Raw genomic sequence first — 21,709 nt, forward strand, 5'->3', positions numbered from 1 at the left:
AGTAAAACAATTGTACCAAAACATACCTTGCTTGTGCTTCCTGTGTCCTGAGGAGACTTTTTTCCCTTGAAATTGTGAATTATATTCAGATATTTGTAGTATATTCCTTTTTTTTTTTGAGTAGTGAACTTAGGAGGAATCCAGAACACATTATTTTGTGAAGCAAAGTTAGTTGGTGTTTCTGTGGAAGTCACTGGAATTTCGAAAGTCAAAGAATTTAAATTTTAAGGCAGTGATTTTTATTCTTGTGTGTTTTTTTCCTTAAGAGTGAAAATGTTTTTTTAAACTCTTTTCATAGAAGTTTTTTCATTAAGAGAAATAGGTTTATAAAGGAAAATAATGAGTCACTAGAGACTATCTATCTGTCTTACTGGTATCTTAATTTGATTGAATATAAGAAGATTTTATTAATAAAATAGTATTAAATAATAGAACTATTTTTTTCCACAAGCAGTAAAACTAGCATCTTAATATCTAATTTGACTTCTTTTACACTGTTCTTTCCGAAAGAAAGTATTATTTATAACTCATTTGTGCAGGTATCTTTCTTGTTATATTTCAAAGATGTTAGGCCATGAAGGACCGTTAAGAAAAGATACCTTAAGCCTTCATTTAAATAAGCCTTTTTAAGTTGTGTTAATGAAGCCAATATTTCAGCCTAATTGTGACCTATTCCATACTATGGAAGAAAGAAGAAAACCACTGTTGTCCCTGCTGTTTTCACTAGAAAATATCCTTTCCTGTCACTGAGTTTGGTAATCATTATGACCTATAGCACTTAAGCAAAATAGCAGCTGGTCACCTAAGAAAATTATCTGAGGCTTCTCATCAGAGCACCGGCCTCGCTGAGGTCAGTGTCCCTTCTCTAACCGCAGCCAATAATGTGTCAGAGGGTGGCAGAAAATAAGAATACAACGATTAATATTTTATGATTGTGAAGCCTAGTCAGTCGAAGCTAAAGACTTCAGACTTGGCTTGTTTTATAGTTCTCACTCAAGTAGGAAAACTATTCCGTTTGCACTTCACTGATTTAAGTAGGCAAAATTAGTTGCATGTTGGATAAATTAAATGAGTAGCGGTGTGGAGGACTTCTAGCTTCTCTACTCAGAAGCTAATAGGAAGGAAGTTTCTTTGCCTGGATTCTCTTAAAACATTTCACTGTAAAAGTACTGGGAAACTTTTCAGGACTGTATCCCTCAGGAGTCTGAAGATTTTAATATGACCTTTTGAAAGCTGAACTTTGCTAGAGCAGAGTCTTGAAACATTGGGTCATTTGCACGATTTCTAATGGAATAAATAAAACCGGGACTAATTGCAATCCTCTTGAAATGTGTAAAGGTGTTTATTTTTATTTTGGATTCGCTAGTAAAGCTGATATACAGAATAAAAGAGGCTGAGCTAATGCCATCAGAGTATAACATTTGGTATTTTTTCATTGCTTCCTTTCATTTTCTGTACTAGAATTGAAAAATCTTTAAACAAACAGGAGGGTCTTGATACTTTATGGAAGTCAGGTATAAATTTGTCACAACTTTTAACGTTGAATCCCTTAGCACACTACACACTAATACTGTTTTTGGAAACCTTGCTTTTCTTAGTAAAAATTACATGTTAAGAAATAGTAAACATGAATCTGCTTGGAAGTGAATGTTAGCTTAATAGCAGTGAATTAGTTGGAACTCAAAGGGTAATTTATGCATAGATAATTCATTACGTGTTTTCATTATGTTCTGTTTTGCGGTCTTCCCATTTCTTTCTAGCAGAGGTCAGGGTCAGTTCCATGGTTTAAGCACTGTAGATACATAATTAACGCGTAACTGCAGCAATTTTTCCTTCTCTGTATTTTACTTTTTTTTTTAACCTTCTGTGTCTTTCATTAGTCTAACAACACAGAAGTGGAGCAACTTGATTTAAGGAAAGACACAAAAAGCTGGTGCCTGCAGGCTGTCAGGTTTCTCTCTAAACCTTTAAACAGTTAATCTTGTGAGAACTGACTAAATTTAGTGGGGGGAAAAAGGTCTGGATTACAGTAGTGTCTGTACTAGATTAATGCATTTTAGATAGGAGAGGGTGATTGGGTTACCTCTTGAAACCTGAAACTGGGAGATTTTAACATTATTTCATATTAAGCATTAAAACTTAGTGACTAGTTTGTTTACTTCTGTGTAGAACGGAGCAGCTGAAACATGCCTGTCTCTTCTAAAAGACAGAGAGCAGTTCTCTTAAGTGTGCCTGGAAAGCTCCTTCTTGACTCTCCGTGTTCAATTGCTTCGTCTTCTCCTTGTAGGGCGATCTCCATCCATATTTAGGTATTGCTAAGGTTTTCGTCATTTAAGTGTATTCACACTAACATCCTGAGCTCCAGTTTTTTTCTTCAGGGCTTCCAAGACATTTTTTTCAGAGCTTTGAGCATCGGGTTTGAAAGAGGGAAGAAAAATTGTTGAAAAGATGTAGGAGGTGGGTGGGATATGTGCTGACAGCTTTAGTTGAGCTGGCTACTCTGGAAGCCTCTCTGCATGAAGAGGTGCAGATACTTGATTACCATCACGGACTGTACTGTTCTAATATGTGAAAGAAGTACGTGGATGGAGTCCTCACTGTTTTTATTTGGGTGAATCTGTGCATGCTTCCTTTCCAAAATTCTCTTTAGTAGCTTGACATCACCTGTAGACCTGTGCTCTCTACCAAATGTCAGCAGCCCTTGTTCATGGATGCTCTCCTCCCCAGAATGGCAGCATTGGCTGGTGGGGCTGGAGGCACAAGTGACGAAGAAGCAAGGAAGTGCAGCTCAATAACTTCATCTGTGAGCTCTCCACATCTGTGTGACATTTCCTTTTTCTTTTACTTGGCTGTAGTCAATAAAAATGCTACAAAGCATGTTCAGAATATCAGCTGTGCTTTTCTGTTCGCAAGGGAAACGTTGACATGCTGTGCAAAGAGATCTTTTTTTCAGACACAGCAGCTTACTAATCTGTACCTTTTCTTAAAAACAATCAAGGAATTCAGTGATCTATTCAAAGGTTGTTGCTTCATCGTGTTGTGCCTGGGTTGAAGACTTAGGTGCGAGTGTTGAATAAGACTAAAATGGTAAAATTATATGCCATTGGAATGATAAGCACTTGATCTGTGTTTACTCAGGCAGTAGATTCTTGTGACATACACATGATGACAAGTTTTGCCCGGCAACCCATGCAGAAAGTAGCTTTTTCCAAGGTGCTGTCTTCAGTAGGCTGCAAAACAATTAATCACTGTAGGCTGCATCTACTGCATTCTCCCAGAGAAATCCCATGAAGATTCCTCCCAGCAGTTGTGATTTAGGAAGGTCAAAGTGCCTTAGAAAACCAGATCCTACTGTGAAACTCGTTTTATTTCTGCAGAGCACCTTTTAAGCATCTGTGTGCCCAGTGGTTGAGATTGGATTTTCAGTATTACTGGATCGTTTGCCGAGAAGCTGTTAGCTAACAAATCTTTTCCTATTGCATAACTAACAAAAAGCTAATTCTTGATAGAGTTTGCAGGAGAGGAAGCTGTAGTATTTGACAGCAAGGGCGCTGCCAATCTGAAGATCAGGCTGATTCACCACTGAATATGCACCACGTAATGTGCAGCACAGTGTTTAAATCTTGTTACAAATGGACTGCTCCGCATACTAACTACATACGCGCGTACATGTTCTCTATCATTCTCTTTGCTAAACTGTACTCATCAATGTTTTAAATAATATGCATGGCAAGCCTTTCTGACAAATGTGGTAGACTGGAAAGAATCTGGTAGAAATCAATAAACACCAAGCGATGAAGAATTTACATAGTAAATGATGACAGTTTCTTCAGGTTAAAAATCAATGATAGAGTGAGTGTGGTCTTGGATGCCACAGTTGGGTCACGCTAGGCAGGTGTTAGTTCTACACTAGGACCACTGAGGTACCGTTAGTGCAGCGAGGGGAAGGGCGATGGCAGCATGCATCTGCAGAGGTCCGAGTGCAGTGCTCTCTGAGTGCAGTGCTCCTAGTTGGGGTGAACCCTGCAGTTTTGATAAATGTCACCGAGAAATGGTTTTTAAAAGTTCACTTGTTTTGATTGCTGTAAGAATATATCTGTATGTATTCTGTAGAAATTGGGTTGTGAACTCAGCAAGGACGATATTTTCTGAGGTAAGAGCTCTGTCTGCTCCTTGAGGAATACGCAAGAGATACCAGCAGCATCTCATGCTGAGGCACCCTCAGTGCATTCCTCAGCGATGCTCCCAGCCTCTCACCCCCAGCTTGCAATTGGACTCCAGGTCTTTTATACTGACTCGGTAGCCCAGAATTGGTTTTCATTTTACTGCAAAATGTACTTAGGATGTATAGGGAAGATTTAAAATAGGAGTAGATGACTAGTAAGTTACTAGCTTTTGGAATTTAACTTTCTCCTGTTTGGGGGATTTGTTTCTTTGTTAAATGTGTGGAATGTTGCAGAAAATCCATAAATTATCCTCTCTGTTGTCAGTATCGCAGTGATCAACCAGCAGTGGAAAGCCGTTCTGCATTTTCCTACCCGTTTTTTCAGTTTGACCGTCAAACTGAAGGTTCTCAGCACCTTGGTGTCCCTCATGCCTGAAGGTTAATAACTAGGTTTTTTCAGGTTCATCCTGTTTGGGATCTCATCAGCTGTGTCTAATTCCTGCATACAATCCACAGTACAGTATAAACTGTAAGCCAGTGTGGAGTAGTACGCTGCTGGAATTCAAGCTGTTCTTGTGGGCAGATTAAACCTGCTAGAAGATAGACAGTGTGAGTGAATTGTGTAAAATTTTTGAGTCTTTAATCTTTCAGGTTCCTAAATAAAAAAAAAAAAAAAAAAAAAGAAAAGGAAAGCTCAGATATCCTGCTTTTCTGCTTTTTAATTATTTTGTTGTTGGGCTTTCATAGGTGTTATATAAAAATATGTCCGCAAAGATCTGTTAAAGCTGTTGTGAGGAGTAGTTTCTTCTCAGATGTAACTAAGAAACACATTTGTCAGAGAATGAAAAGTCATTCCAACTAATTTCTGATTAAAAATATAATTCTAAAGTACCTTTATATATATGTATGTATGTATAAAGAGAGTGCTGTTACGGATATTTAGTGCTTTAGTACATGCATAAATTTGGGATGTACCACAATGTTTTAAAAAAGTAATACACAACGTACGTGTGGGCTGTTTTCACAAAGAAACCTATTTTTCTTAGTGTGTAGATTTCATGTTAGGTTTAAAAATAAACTTGTATGTTTTCTTTGGCTTTGAGCCTACTTATAACTGTAAGTGCATTGATTTAATATGACAGCTAACCTGTCTGTCCTGATAGGCCTCAAAAAATGTCAGCTCTGTTTTACACTTGCCTAGGAAGACAACTCTTCCCTGGAGTCCTTGAGCAGCACAGGGTTATCTGGGGACAGCTGTAACTTATTTAAATTTTCCCTGTAGAAATGAAAGCCCATTTACTACTTTTTATTATTTTCTGGATCTGTAGGATTTGGCTACTTAATTTACTCATACGTTTTGATTCTGTAGATGTTCAAAAGACAATAAAGTAGCCCTTTAATTATTCTTTTGTCCGTGAAGAGAATTGGAGGAAGTAGAAGATGGAACTAAAAGAAGAGTTGATTTCCTATGCATGCATTTTTGAGGTTTTGCTTAGCACTCTGATTGGCTTTTCTAATCAATTTCACTAGAAAAAATGTTTTCTAAAAAAATTTACAGGAAGATCTTGTCAGGATTCCCTGTTTGATTCATGAAGAGGGGGAAATACAGGAAACAAAAAATCAGCAAATAGAAATGCCTGTTGATTGTGCCTGTGTTATAAATATAGTAATGTGAAAGTCTGTTATGTTGTGATTAGTGGTGATTTGTTTTTCAGGGTCTGTCCATTTAATTTTTATGTGATATTAATTAATTTCGGTGCCAGTCTTTCTGGAAGAATAATTTATGAAAAAAAACCTCCCCGAAACTCCCAACAAACAATTGCTGCCATCCCACCCCCAAAACAAAAGAAAATTATGTAAACTTATTTTCTAGTCTTAAAGCCCATTCAGCTCACCAAGTTAAGAATTATTGTATTTAGAGCAAGTTGCTTCTGATTAATCGTTATGCAACTGGGTAAAGATTCGTGACAACAACAAAATATTCCTACATTATTCGAAAACAATGCCTGGAGTCGTCTAGGATCGCTTTTAGTAGTTGTCCTCCTTGTGACAGGACTTAGCTGTGCCGTGGGGTTTTTATGCTGTATCTAATCTGGTGTAATTGCGTGTTGCCACTTTGAAGGTGGTCACAGATTCCTCCTTTATACCTCTGATTTCCGGAGATTCTTGCATCAGCTCAAACGATCAGAAGACCATGGGTCGGTGAGATCAGGCAGCTGATCCTAGAGGGAATCATTGTACTAGGGAAAAATCATTTGGAGGGGAGGGTGGGATATGTATGGGGGATGGGTATGCAAATGTAGAGCTACTTCTTATAGCTTGAATGTGTTAGCGTGTTCAAACATAAATGGAAATACCCAGTACTTGTCCACTGGCCACTACTTGGAGTGCTGATGGTATCCAGAATGATTTATAGGGAGGTGGTGTTACAGAAGATTTTATTTATTTATTTATTTATTTTTTACATTCCAGCTAATTCAGATACCTTCCTTTTCAAATTATGAACACCCAGAATAGAGTTAAGGTCACTGCAAGACTGGCCATGTAAAATACTCAGCAGGAAATGAAACAGCACATAGCCATGAAACAGCAAAAACCTGTCAGAGATTAAATATAGAAGTTTTGATAATGGTGTTTGAGGAAGGAAACTTCCTGATAAAATGAGCTGAGTTGCACTTTTGATTGCAATTTGTCTTGTTCTTTGTATTGTTCTTTGAATTTCTATGCAACTGAGGGCAGAAACTCAGATATTTATATATGATTTGATTAGTTGATGTCCTTCATGTGTGATTTTTCATGTTTATAATGTGTCCGCATGGGGAGATGGACCGAAGCAGCTCATGTGGAGCTTAAATTAAGAACATTTAGAATAACCTTTTTTTAATTAATTTCCTAATTTGCTTAAGGACTGACTTAGGAAAATGTTCAATATTTGATGTCATTCCCTTTCAAAGTACACAAATGCTGGTCTATAAAACTGAAAGAATTCGATAGCCATTTAACATTTCATTGTATTTTTATATATTAATGATCACTGAGTCAATTATTTTTTCTATCCTTTCTTGTATCTGATCAATCGGGAATTATTTTTTTTTAACATAGAGAATTCTGTGAAAAAGTACGAGTTGTGTTTCCCTGTGCTCTTTTTTAGTGAAATGACGAAAACAGTGGAGATTTCTGGGGAAGGTGGACCCTTGGGAATACATGTAGTGCCCTTTTTTTCATCTTTGAGTGGAAGGTAAGATATTTTCTGCCTTGCTCAGGATGTATATTAGCAAAAGGATTATGGTCATGGTTCTCTTAAAATACCTACTATTTAATCATGAGGTAAAGAAATGCTTAAAAGAAAATGGGTCTGTGACATTGTTTTACGTTACCAAAATATTTTCTAGTCTAAATTACTTACAAGAAAATACCAACCCCTGTGTTCATATATGCCCTTTTAATTGCCTCTGTTTAAGACCCTCTGTAAAACAATATCATACTGGAGGGGTGGGTTTTATTGTGGTGTTTTGTGTGGGGTTTGGTTTTAGCTGTGTGTGGATTTTTTTTGTTTGGAGTAGTTGTTGGATTTCTCTGCATTGGCCCTTCCTTAGTGACATACAAGGCAAGAAAAGTTAAAATAAATAAGTAAATAAATTGCTAGCCTGGTCATACTTTTCAAGCCACCTTTCAGATTTGGTTTGTATAGCATTTATAAAATGTGCACTATACCATGAACTTTTCTTTCTTGTAACACAATTACTTTAATTATAAATGATTTAACGTAGTCTCTTGAGATCACAAAAGCCTATTATAGCAGCGTGCTTATATTGATGTACTGTAGTTAAGATTCTGTCAGCATTTTCATTATAACTATTTTCCAAGCTATGTAACCCAGATGAAAAAAAAAAAAAAAAAAAAGAATAAATAAATTCTAGGCTGAAATTTGACATGCGGCAGCTCAGCCAGAGAGTTAATTTGACACTGGCAGCCTTCAGTAAGAGACGGGAAGTTGCCAATGCCACAATGACACTACTTCATAGTAAAAGGGCTGCTTCCAACAAAGACAATTACTGTGAAAGTTAAAATTGTTTAATTGTTAAATGCTTCTTTACTTGTCAACTTTCATGTAGTATGGAGAATGTGAAGGATTAAGTTGCCTTGTAAAGGTCTGCATGTGTAAATGTTTTCTCAGCAAGCTCTGAGTCTGGAAGTGGACTCAAAATCATTCAGAGTGTTTTATTTACCAAAAGGGAAAATAGATGTCTACCTGCTGCCTGGAAGAATGTTGGCACTGTCTCTAGAAGAAACTTGTTCTTCGATGAGAGCTGTAGGAGGCCTGAGTTGTGTCCTTGGCTTTGCAGGCTGCCTGTCTAGGCACTTGTGCTTGTTACCCCACTGGGACACGGAGACGTTAATTCTTTGTTATAAGAATGCCCCAAAGGTTGTAGTGTACACACTGCATTTCAAGATCATTAGGTAAAAATTGTGCTGGAATTGCGAGTTCTTAAAATCAATAATTACTGTGACTGTCATAGAGTTCTGCACTGAATTATCACTGTGTTTGGTGCAGCTTTGAAAAAGTTCCATGGAGAAGGAGTAGAGTTCTTGGTCTGCATTCTGTGCATGTTAATATGTCCTCATTGATAAAAGCTTTGGACGATCCCTTGTAGGAGAGGGGATTTGGACAGATGGACTGCTTGTTTAGACAGTTGTCTTGAAATTTTAATGATCCTTGGCAGAACCTTACTGATATCTTTGTAAAAGCACTAGAGTGACTTAAATTGCTTGTCCCTCTTATTTAATCAGGCCTGAGATTAGTGTATAAATTTTAACTCATAACTTGAGAAAGTGCAGAAGAACATCTTTTATTTATGTTAATGACACGATGCAATTTATGAGGGTGTGCTGGCCATGACTGCCCTGGTCTGGTATTTAAGTTGTAAAGTTATCTTCTAATAAGGCAAAACTGGCTTTAGCCTAGCACTGCTGCAGAGGAAAATTTTTTCTAGAGGTAGTTAAAACATTGTATTAATTTACAAAATCTTAGTTTATACAGGAGCTACAAAACTAATGCAAATCGTTTTCCCCTTTCTTTTGCACTTAGATATCATTAAAAAAGGAAATTAAAATTTAATAGCGCTTTAAAATAATGCTAAAATTGAGACTGTACAAAAAAGTAATGGAGCAATGCGTTTAAGCTGCCACAGCACAGGGAACTCAAGCCACTCATTCAGGTACTGCAGCACATACAGCGAGTTTCAAAGAAGTTGGGTAATCGTATTGCTCTGTATGGATGCATCATCTAAGCACAACAGGATTAGTGAGCAACCAACTTGATTTGTACTTTATTTTCTATTTTTATTGGTTTGCGTCTTAACATTATTGTATTTCATTAGTTCTTAGTGGTTAGTTTTTAGATTGCCACTGATTGGTTGTTAGCAGGGCTGCGGCCATTCACCACTGCTGCCCTTTTCAGTCCTCTGGTGAAGGGTAACATAGGTCGCAAGAGAATCTTTGTGCGATAGATATAAATCTATTTTTTCTGTTAAATGTTTTGAAGTACTAACATTCAGTAGGAACCAAGGTTTCAAATGAAATATATTGATGACATAAATATAAATTAAAAAAAAATTCAGTAAATATAAAATCAGAGTTTAGTGAGTTTAGTGTCATTTGAAATAGTTAACAGTGTGCTGTGAATCTGTTGAATGGACTTAAATATGAGGGGCAGTCGTAAATCTGAGAAAAAACGCAAGACTTCTGTTTTGTGATTGGAGTGCTGGCACATTGGAAATTGCACATTAATATTTTATGGAGAATAACCAATAGAAAATGGTCTCTAAAGGTCATTTGTCTTTGCTGATGTGGTATGGAAATTTAATGGATAAAACTTGATTATAAAAGGTCTTCATAAACATGAAGTTGTCAGGTTTTTTGGACTTTATACTGGTATCATTGGATATATCTATGTTGAGTTGTAGTCTGCAATATTGGAGATGCTTCAGGTAGGTCAGAAGTAGCTGAGCACTCCAGCAGAGTTAGCCATTCTGGAATTTTGCACCACTTACACTTTTTCACTTAATGCATTGCCAGAAGCTTGTGTGCTGCGCCTCAGCTTTCTATTTGCAAAGAACCTGGTAATAAACACCTTAGGTTTAAGTGTTCTGCTGCTCTCCTGTCACATAAATAAATAGCGTTACTATCATTAACGGACTTTGGCAACTGAAAAGTTTCAGAGACTTTTCAAATGTAGAAATAATGGTTATTTTTTAACTTATTCTAACACCCATTTAGTTTATTATAGTTAAGTTGAAAATTAGTTCTGATCTGTTTGTGCTTTTCATTGGAGCAATGCAATTGTACTTAGTGGCAAATATTGCATAAGCTACTTTCAAGTTTTTAACTGGATAGGGAGATCCAGTAGTTTTCTTCTGTATCTTCAGGTATGACCCACAGGACTTAATATTTCCTGAAGTTCTAGCAAGTTGTATGCTTTAGTGCCTAGCAATTTTTCTTGGTGTTGCTTGCAATACCCTCCTTTTTAGTTAAAGAGCAAGCTGGAAATCCTTTTTCTAGGTTAAGTACTTCATAATGGTCTACTCTATCTCATCTCATACAAAGTAATTATGAATATCTGTTTTTTGTTGCTAAGAATTAATACCAGCAGAATAAGAATAGCTTTCACTTTTTCTTCTGCATTTTAGGATGCTGGGACTCTTCATCCGTGGTATTGAAGAAAATAGCAGATCTAGGCGTGATGGGCTTTTCCATGAGAATGAATGCATTGTGAAGATTAACCATGTGGACCTTACAGATAAAACCTTTGCACAGTAAGTTCTGGTTTAATTTAACTAGCCAGGATTTTATACAATACTGTGTTTATTAAGTGATTCATGCAAAGAGATTATTATTTATTTCAGATAAAATGCCTCTAAAATTGATGCCTGTCCGAAACATTTAAGTTTTCTTTCTGAAACCTCCAAATAAGGTGAAATTTTAGGAGAGGAACCTTCTTGTAGTCTTAATGAACCTATTGAGCATACATAATTGTATGTATGGCCTGTATGTATGGCTTCATGGCCTGAAGCTCCGTCAGGGGAGGTTCAGGTTGGATATCAGAAAAAAATTCTTCACAGTAAGAGTCATTGGGTACTGGAACAGGCTGCCCAGGGAGGTGGTCGAGTCGCCTTCCCTGGAGGTGTTTAAGGAACGGGTGGATGAAGTGCTGAGGGACATGGTTTAGGGAGTGTTAGGAATGGTTGGACTCGATGATCCAATGGGTCCTTTCCAACCTTGTGATTCTGTGATTCTATAATCTAAATAGCATTAAGTTTTTTTAATAGTTATCTTCGCTTTGTAATCCTTCTGTTATTTTCTCTTTCTTTGTAATTTGTTCCTTGCAAGACCTTCAGAACGAGTCAACATTACAGCATGTTTTATAATGTTATTTTGCAAATGAAATTATTATTTTTTTGGTACTGTAGGTTTTTGAACATTTTTTTTAAAAACACTAGTACTGTCTAACTGTGATTACTTGAGCTGAATGGTAAGTCTCATGTCTTATGACTTTTATTAAAAATCTGTTGACATTTATTGTCTCTCAAATTATTTTAAGTAACAGTTGCTTTGATCGGTTGTGAATTTATGTGGCATTGTTGCACAAAAGAATAGCCTCTCAAATTTCACAGGTATTTACTGTAGTGATTAAATAGTAATTTGTTTTTACTTTTTAATCCATATGTTTAGACAGCTGAGTGATGGCTTATAATGTAACAAAACTCTATTGGGATCTCAAGGGAGTTGAGGCTTAACTTTCTAAACAGTAAGCCAAATGTTCAAGGTTTCTGCTAAAATCAAATAAATAATTTCATTGTTAGGAATAAATATTTGCAAAATAGGTTTTCATAAAACCAGTACAGGTTTCTGAGGCTATCCTTTTTGCCTCCTGATAGCTTTTTGAGTTACTCATTTCTGTGTATTTGGTGATAAATATATTCTGCTGTGTTGTAGTACATGTCATTATCTTCTACCCATGGAAAGTTCCTACGTAAGATATCAACTTCATCAGAATGTCAATTTTGCTATCGTATTAAAAAGTTCGTTGCCTCATCTGCATATTTGTAGTTAAAGATGTATCTCAAATGAGATTTTGGCTCAATCAAACCCTCTCTTTTCAAAGTTGTATGTGATCTTTTCTTTACAAATTTCTTTGTTTCTTTGTATCCTCTTCAGAACATAACTGGGTCTTCAGAGGCTTGAAGCCCATGAGATGTATGTAGAGTGAAGGACTCCACATATTTCTCTAAGGTTAATAGATTTTGTGACAGTTAGAAATGTGCAATGAACTCTCCAGTTCTCCATAAGGCTTCCCTTCAAAATGAGAAATGCAGGGCACTTCATTTCTCCAAAGTTTGTGTCAGTTTTGCGAGTTGGAGGGGATATTTACAAAGACGGTTAGTTGAAAGAGGTCGGTCTTGTTAGACTATCTCTTCTTTGGAAGAATGAAAGAGAAAAGTGATTCGAAGGTGATGCAAAGCAGAGCCTAATTTAGTTGGTCTAAATCACTTTGTGTTACAGTAACAAGTAGTGTGGTTGAAGTGGCTTTGGATCTGAGGAGAAAAACTGCAGGCAGTGAGGACTCAACATCCATTTAGGGGCTGGGACGAATATTTTGGACAAGCTTTAGCCTGGTCCCATGTCCCATTGTTTTCTTCGGCAGAACTGCCTTCCAGAGTAGCCTTCTGCGTTGCCTCCATTCCCTGGCTACTGAGAATGGCTAAAGAAAGCAGCCTTCCGGCTTGAAAGTAGTCTCAGTGAAAATGCCTTTTAGCTTTCAGCTGGCACGACATAACTGTTCGAACCTGTCAGAGGTCCACGTTAGAGAAATACAATAATTGTAATGGATGTCACGAAGTATCATCCCAACGACTGTTGACCCAGAAATAGTCATCGAATTCTCCTTTGAGAGGAAAATCTGTTTGCTAGTTTCAAATTGACATTTCTTCATAACCCTTGTAAAAGCTGTTTTAACACTTAGCAGAAACTGTTACATACTGTCTCTTTCCATTTTCAGCAGAGACTTTCTAGTATTGCTCCTGATGAGTGCTGCTTCTACAGCTGTAATAGCAGCAGCCTACTTTCTGTATTCCCATGTTTATAATAGTTTTATATATTGGGACTGTTGGTCTGCTTTTTCGTTTGGTGTTAATCTGCTTAATTACATTCGGTTGTGTTGCAGAGTTGTGTTGCCCCCTCCTTTATTCACTCTCTTATTTCTTTAAAGTATGCATTTGGGGTCTCAAGAAATGTAAATTTCTCCATCCATTATTTTTTCTCTTTGATGTGCAGCCAGTTGCTTTGCCCCTGAAGACTGCATTTAGGCTTTCCCATAGGATGTCTTGTGTTGCTTCCACTATTTTTTGTTTGAAGGAGATCTTATATTTTCCCCTTCATGTATTTAAAATATTCATTTCCTGAAACGGAGTTATTAAATCACCTTGTAACATACGGCCAAATGGCTACTTTCAAGGATGAAGATGGGGTGTGAAAGCCACCGGGTTAAGACTTTATATCCTTATGCTGGGAGCATGCCACGGTATCTACAGTTGGTGTAAGGTCTGTCCTTGAAAACCGTCACAGGCTATATGTGAGCAGGTAACCTATAGCCCATGCAGATGCACTGAGACAGTGCCGCTACAGTTCTGAAACCCTCATCCTTAAGGGTGGTGCTGGAAGAATACCTTCCTACAACACTCTCCCTGCTACCAAGTTTGACATTTCTCTTCTGGAATGGTCTCGTGTCAATAAATGCAGTTATTCTGACTCCTGGTGCACATATGTTTAGTGTAGCCAAGATGGCTCTTTCCCACGGCAGTATCCATTAGGTCTTGAGCTTGCTCATACTGGATGCATCCACTCGATCAATTGGTCATAAGTGCTCGGTGTGCCTCTATGCCAAAAAGAATACATATAACAAGCAGTTGAAAAAACTGTGAGGCTATAACTTCAGGAGTCTTTTGATGAGCTTTGCCATCAGAACTTCCCTTCCTGAGGCTCCACATGAAGAGCTATGTTCATTAGTTTATTCTGGATGATGTGTTTTCATAGAAGTCTAAGAATCCTGGTAGATGCTCTTCCTTGAAATGTAAGGAAATAATGTAGTTTGAAAATCAGATTTCATGTGTACTTTTTTAGAAAAAGGACACTGTGGATGTGAAGGTAAGGTTATTTCTTCACGTTTAAGATAAATTTTTGTCTTGTTCTCTGTCTTTGTCTTATTCTTAACTTCAAACTTTGCCCAAATATTCCAATTTGTTATGTGAACTTTAATACCTTTCTTTTGAAGGGCTCAGGACATCTTCCGTCAGGCAATGAAGTTTCAAAGTGTCATCTTGGAAGTCCTTCCTCCATATAATCGAGAACAATATGAGAAATCTGCTATTGCTCCTCTTTGTTTTGTGGATAACGAAGAAGGAGTTCCAAAAACAAAGATTCCACCACCTCTTCATCCAAAACCTGCTCTGAAAACAATTAATGTCTCTGGAGCAAGCAACTTGGAGGCAGGTGTACAAGCAACGCTACAACAAGCTAAGAGCCCCAACCTCCCATGTCTGAGTAGAAAGTTGTCTTCTCCCTCACTGTCTCCCCTTATGGGCTTTGGCAATAAAAGAAATGCAAAAAAAATAAAGATAGACCTGAAAAAAGGTAAGTCTTTAGGGCTGATTTGATTGATCCTGTATCACGTTCTCTATATTGATACCTTAAGTTTAAACTGAACTAGTGACATTTAAAAATACATACAAGTTAATTACAGTTTTAAAAGTTCCAAAACATCCAGAAGGTATAGGAATGTTAACAGTAATGTTCTTAGTGATCAGCTTTCTTGTAAATCTTGGATGCGCGTTATCTGGATTTACTGATTTTTAGAACATCTCAGTTACTGATTGTGTAGAAGGTATTTCATTTGCAACATGAGCTATTAAGAGATGTTTCAGCCTTTTGCAAGTACCAAATAAAACTGTAAACTGTCTGCTGGTGACCTTTGTGGTTTTTTGATTTTGGGTTTGTTTTTTTTTTTAGTATCTACTAATTGTGACAACATTCTTTTACAGATATGTTTAAAAATATACTCTGTTCTGTTCATTGTACCCAAGAAGTTTACCACAGATTTACCTCTCTTTCCCGTTTTTATTTTCTGTAGACCTTTTCTTTGCATATGTATTTGTCCAGCTGTCAGCAGGCCAAATTCTGTGTATATTTCTTTAGTCGTGCTCTGTGCAGATGTCTGTCTTTGCATGGAGTAGCAGGTTTATGCACATGTGGTAAAATGCGCTTAAGCATATCCCAATTAGCATTTATATTTTCTGTTTAATTTCTTTCTCTGATTTGGCTGAGGGTTAAATTTGATGCTAGAAGTGGCCCTTTTAAAAACTGTGTCTTTGTTCTTTTAGCACATAATGAATGTAATCAAGATGTCATTTCTTAATTTAGGTTATTTCTTAACTTAAATCATTCATTTTTACTAGTGAACTCTTTAGCTTTGTGTTAACAAAACCTGCTTCAGAATTTTCCCCATTTCAGATGTCATGCTTTTGATTTTGAAACAGTAATTTATATTTTTAAAACAAATAAGAATGTGATACTGACACCATGATATCTCTGTAAACTTTTCACATGGCTTGATATCTCTGAAAACTATCGCATGGAGAGCGATCCTGCTCAATATAAAAAGATTTATATGGACCCTGCTATTCCTGGGAGATTTTGGTGGCTTATAAGCAATACCTGCTAATATTGATTTTACTCCCTAATTATTTGTTAAAGCGTTTATCTATTAACACTTGAGGTTGTTTATTCCCAAGCAATGAACGGCTTCGCTAATGGAAGCTTTGCAGTATCACTTCTCCTTTCTGAACAGTATGTAGTCAGCAGTTTTTGCATCCAAATCATGTGACGTTTTACACTTTCCACTAATTTTCAGTAAAACCTGCTAAATCATATTTATGCTCATAAATAAACAGTTCTGATTGCTCTGTTATATTTCAGAGACTATGGGCATTAATTTGAAGGCTGATACTAAAATCACCTAGAGGAACGGTTAATGCTCTAAAAGGAGAGTTCTTGCTTTTTTTGTGTTAATGTGGACCATCCAACAGTATTTCCAGCTGTAGCTGTTACAGGAGGATTTGAGCATGTGTTCTCAACATCGTTTGAATTCTTCTCTAGATCATGCAGACTCGTTTCTACAGCTTTTTGTTTGCTTTCTTTTTTTAAGAGCTAACCTGAATGAGTGTCTATGATGTCTTACTAACATTGTTTACTTAAGTTTAATGATCATTGTTTGCTTGTTGAAATTTATATTGGGGTTTCTTTATCTGTCCTTCTAGGTCCAGAAGGACTTGGTTTCACTGTGGTTACCAGAGATTCGTCAGTACATGGTCCTGGTCCGATTTTTGTGAAGAATATTTTACCAAAAGGTGCAGCAGTAAAAGATGGTCGTTTGCAGTCAGGAGACAGAATCCTGGAGGTTAGGACAATCACCTATTGCATTTGCATTGCTGAGTATTGATTGCTGGTTTGGGCCCAAGTGTTTTATTTCCTTATATGAGCTACTGATGTATGGAATTAAAATTCTTGATGTTGGTTTTTAAAAAAGAAACCAAACCAATAAAAACGAACAAATCTCATGGCTTTTGTAATGTTTGTCAACAACACTGCCATTTGGAAAAAGGTGCTTTTCACAAGGGTCCATAAGATATTGCATAAGGGGGATCTGATAACTTCTTGTTCTTAAAGCAGATAAATATATCAGTTCAGAAATAAAACATGTATTGCCTCTTCAGCCATGTCAAAAAAAAATCTGATTAACATTGAGGTGGTTCAATGCTCATTTTAAGGCAATTTTGCTCAAATCAGTCTGTTTAAAATTTCCAGCTATCTTGTGAATTACCATCTCATTGTCTAATGGGCTAGTTCTACTTAATAACCTGAAAAAGCTCTTAAGGTAAACAGTTTTAATAATACTTAGGCTTTGTTGCTGTACTTTTGGACCTTAAAGTGCTTTGCAAACTAATTAAGCCTCACAACCCCCCTGCAAGGTGTGTAGGTACTACAGACCTGCTTTAGCAGATGGTGAAAATGAGGGGAAAAAAGGTTAAGTGCTTTGGGGGGGGGGGAGGAAATTATGGGATCTAATCCTTCTTTGCTTTTAGTCACTGAATGCCACCTGTGTTAGGTGAGGGGAGAATGACAAAAGACAGTCATACTCACAAATCCGACACCTTCTATGTCTCGTAGGTGAATGGACGGGACATCACTGGTAGGACTCAGGAAGAACTTGTTGCTATGCTGAGGAGCACAAAGCAAGGGGAAACTGTCTGTCTGATTGTGGCTCGTCAGGAGGAGGCCTTTCTACCTCGAGAGCTGGTAAACTTATGTTTTCCTAAAGAGTGATATTGAAACAATTCCATGCTTTAAAACTAGCCCAAGAAATAAAAATGAACTGGTTTTGGCTGAGAAAGCTGGTGAAGGGTAACTGTATAAAGCTTGTATTAATACTTATTTTTGGTGTTTGTGGATATTTTATTTTGTTTACGTTAGATGCTATTCCATGCAATTTGATATTTCATCCCCAAAATGACATTATAAAGCAGAACTTACAGGGGAATATTATCAATGAATTGTGTAATTGTGACGTCAGACATGAAAAAAATTTATTGTGCTCTTTCAGAGGAGTGACAAACTTTAAACTAGAAGTAATTACTCCCACAGTTTATTGGTAACAAACTAGGGAGGGGGGCTTCCCCCAGGAGGTGCATCTCCTAAGCCAGGTGCCAAGCTGCAGGAGTGGTAAGGAATAGAATTCCAGTGCACTCCTCACACATTTCGGAAGCAAGCTTTTCCTTGGCTCCTAGTCTTTGATTTAATAGGCTCTTACATGTCCAATTTTGTTCTATCTCAAGTGCTTAGTGTTCACTTTTTTTTTTAAGCGCTGGCATGAAACTGTTCTCTTTTCTGTAGCATAGAGGAGGACTACATCAGTGTAAAAGTGCTATCTGATACATACTTGTTTCTCCTCAAAGAAGGTCATCTCTTTGGTTGCCTCTTCCTTATCTTGATTGATGGCTATACTTGACCTTTCTTTAAGAACTTCTTAGGATAAAGGAAGGACAGCATTTCCTGCTTTTGTCTCATTTTACCTCCTTAAAGAACACAAACCACCTTCATTCTTTTCTTAAGGTGCCGCCTCCTTGCTTTTCTTTTTGCTTTAGACTGTTAGCAAGATCTTCTACAGAAATCTTCCATTATGTTTCCTCACAAAACATTGCTGACAGTTTTCCTCTTGTTTCCTCATTACCAGTTGAATGTTGTTGAGGGCAAGGGTGTCTGTTGCCTGTGGTAGAATAAGAAGATGGAGGGGAGTTCAGATTCTCTTAGGCGAGCCTTTCTTCTTGTGCCACTGGTGCACATTTATCCTGTAGTAAAGCAATTGCAAAGTATCCTAATAAATTTATTTTTGTTTTCGTTTTCCTTTTTTTACTAAGTAATCTTCAAGAACGATAACGGCAGAATGTTTTCAGCTCTGTAATTGTCAGGGATTCCTAGAGAACCAAAGCTGGTCATTATAATGCTATTCAGTAAGTCCTGAGCGGTAGAGTCAGTGTCTCTGTGGATTGGGGGGAGATTTCTAAGTCTGAAACTACTAAATTATCTATTATATTTAGTATTTCTGTTTTTCCAGCAGCTCTTCTAAATAAGAGCTTATTTTTTGAAAAGGCTACCCATTAACAGCTTTTTCCTGTGCTTTTTTTTTTTAGTTATAAAACACATTACTTCAAAAATATACTTTTTTAAAAAACATGTATTCTTCTTTTCTCTCTCCTGTTTCCACAACATTATTCTTTATTGTCATAGTACCAGTTCTCTTGGAAATCACTCTAGCACTCTGTGGGCATAAAAGGCTGGAAGAATCTTAAGGCTGTTTATAATTTTTACCTGCCACAATTGCCTGCTATTAAATTCTATCCCCTACAGCAAGGATTAAGTACCTTTCAAAAGGTGACTTACTTATGACTGGCATGATTGAAATCCAGAAAGTAGCCACATTTATCCTGCTAGCTTGACCTTCACTTAGATTGCTGTCTCTGTGAAAGAATGATGCACAAGTGATGTCTCTCACTGTAATGGTGATGATATGTGAATTCTAAAACTGTTCTGTGTTTCTTGTTATCCCAATCAAGTACAACGTAATACAAATGTGAGTTACTGAAATATGTTAGATAATTTTATGCAACCAGCCCTTCTAAATTAAAAAGCCTTTCAGCAACATCTGTTTGGTAGCTCACAGCAAAAGTGTGGGGTATCATACCACTAAGCTACCAGATGTTGATACTAACATGATGCTTGTTAGAATTTGCAAGATGTCTGAGAACAATCTCAGCAAAGATTAAAAAAAATAAATTAAAATTGGTTTAGCTTTTTTGTTTATTTTTAGCTTTAGCCATAATATTACATTGGACTAATCCATTGCTACCTCAAAAGTTACAGAGCTGTTTTGATCAAAGAGGAGAAAAAACCCAGCACTTTAAATGTTTGGTTTTGTTAGGAAAGGCAGTGGATAATCCAATATTTTTCAAGGACAGCTGTAACTGAATGCTATGTAACATGTATGCGGACTTTATCTTAATACTCGGGGGTTTTGTTAATGCCTGGCAATAATAGGGTAATTGCTTTATATCAGACTTGTTCTTGATTTGAGTGGTTCTCCAGGGACTGTGATCTGAGAAGCTGTTTTCTTTAGATTCCCTGTTACCTGTTGAAAGGAAAAGGAGAAAGGACTGCCTAGTAAAGGCGCATACTCCCCACAGATTCTTGTGGCAAGAATGCCTCTGGAACTTGGACCTGATAGACACCATGCACCAGACACTTCTGACCATGTTGCCCCACTCGATCTGGGTTCCTACATTGATTTCTGGAAAGAATTTGCTAGCTGCATGGGCACCCAGCAGATAATATAACAAAGTAACAGCGGGTGGCATTTGTTTGCATAGATCTGTAATAATAGAATTTGACTTTACCTCATAACAAAGCTGCAGTTTGGAGAAAGCTACTGGTCTCACGAGTATTTTCTCTTCAGTAAACTAGATGGGAGGAGAGTTTGGAGGGTTTCTTACTGTGATCTGTGCCAGTGAATTGCTGGCAAGTGGAGAAATATATTCAGAGTAGGAAACCTTTACCACACACCCTAGGAGTGAGATGTGGTGTGAGTGAGGGTGAATCGGTGTTGCCAACAGCCGTTATTAGAGTAAGGGGCACTGGGGCTTCAGTTACACCGGCCTATGCAACATCTGAGGGTTTTACCATTACATTGTTTGGACATAATGAGGGAAAAAAATAGAAACACCAGTCTTTATGGTGTTGTTGCTGCTTTAAAAAAAAAAGAAAAGAAGGTTCTAATGAGATTTTTTTTTCTTTTTTTTGAAGCAGAACTGTCAAGTAGAATTTGGACCAGCCATGGCTTTTGTCCTTATTATCCAGTTAGCCAAATGTTCCTAGTAATTCATGCCAGCTGCTGCGTAAGGACCTGTTTCCAAAAATCAGGAGAAGATTTTGATTCACTTAGTTATCACAGAGTGTCCAGTCATTAGTGCATTCTTCTGCATTCTTTAAGGTGCATTGGGGTTTTAAAACATGGATTGTTTTCTGAAGGATGGTGAGTATTACGAAGAAACTGGCTTAACTGAACACGTTTGGATTTTTCAGCTCTTAGCGAAGTAAATGGGTACACATCAAACTGGCTGTCGTTCTATTGTGTTTTGAAAATACAATGTTTTGATCATGTGTATTTGTTTCATCTTGTTTTTTCTCCAGGAAAAATGTGTGATCTGAAGGTGCCATTTTTTTTAATAATGATATAAAGATCACTTACTCTCCCTTCTCTTTCTTTATCCCTGCATTGGTAAAACAAGCGAAGGTACTTGAATGAAAACAGCTCTGGTGTAACCCATTCTGTGCCATGAACCTATGCAATTCTTTATTCTTGTTATTTTTCATGAGCCTGCAGGATAACTGATATGATGTACATAGCCAGAGGAATGTGTTTGTTCTGCAATTGCCAGAAATAATAGAGCACCAAAAATATTTTGATGCATTTTTCTTTAAGTTGGAGCACACACATAGTGGAAGTTTTACATAAGCTTTCTTTTTTGTTTTAAAGATAGCTTTGACTTAACAGTTTCAACAGTAATCACTATTTCTATGGTTTCTTAGTGTATTCCATGATTCCTGAAGAATGAGAGAGGAAAGGGAACAAACCAGCATTTTTATAGCAATGACTAAATGAACATTAATGCGTATAATGTAGCAATTGATCTTTGAGTCTTTTTTTACACATATGCTATACAAGATAGAAGGAAGCAGGATGAGAGGCAAGTTCAATTAAGGATTTTTTCTGCTTACCATTTGTGATTCACTTTTATGTTTTAATCTTCCCCTGGTTAATTCCTTCCACTACCTTGAACTTGTATGCCTGAAGGAGAACTTCTTGTTTGCCTGAAGTGT

The 21,709-nt window shown here is 37.0% G+C and overlaps 1 protein-coding gene across 3 annotated transcripts in view; it reads left to right on the forward strand.

Moving 5' to 3' along the window:
* The window catches only part of PARD3B (par-3 family cell polarity regulator beta), a 421,427-nt gene that overhangs the window by 185,281 nt on the left and 214,437 nt on the right, over positions 1-21,709 (forward strand). For all 3 annotated transcript variants that reach the window (XM_054069863.1, XM_054069864.1, XM_054069865.1), the window contains 5 exons: positions 7,317-7,403; positions 10,855-10,980; positions 14,496-14,854; positions 16,537-16,676; positions 17,447-17,575. In XM_054069863.1, coding sequence (XP_053925838.1) covers positions 7,317-7,403; positions 10,855-10,980; positions 14,496-14,854; positions 16,537-16,676; positions 17,447-17,575 — 841 coding nt within the window. The remainder of the gene's footprint in view (positions 1-7,316; positions 7,404-10,854; positions 10,981-14,495; positions 14,855-16,536; positions 16,677-17,446; positions 17,576-21,709) is intronic.

The sequence above is a fragment of the Cuculus canorus genome, chromosome 6, assembly GCF_017976375.1.
Source record: "Cuculus canorus isolate bCucCan1 chromosome 6, bCucCan1.pri, whole genome shotgun sequence".
NCBI lineage: Eukaryota > Metazoa > Chordata > Aves > Cuculiformes > Cuculidae > Cuculus > Cuculus canorus.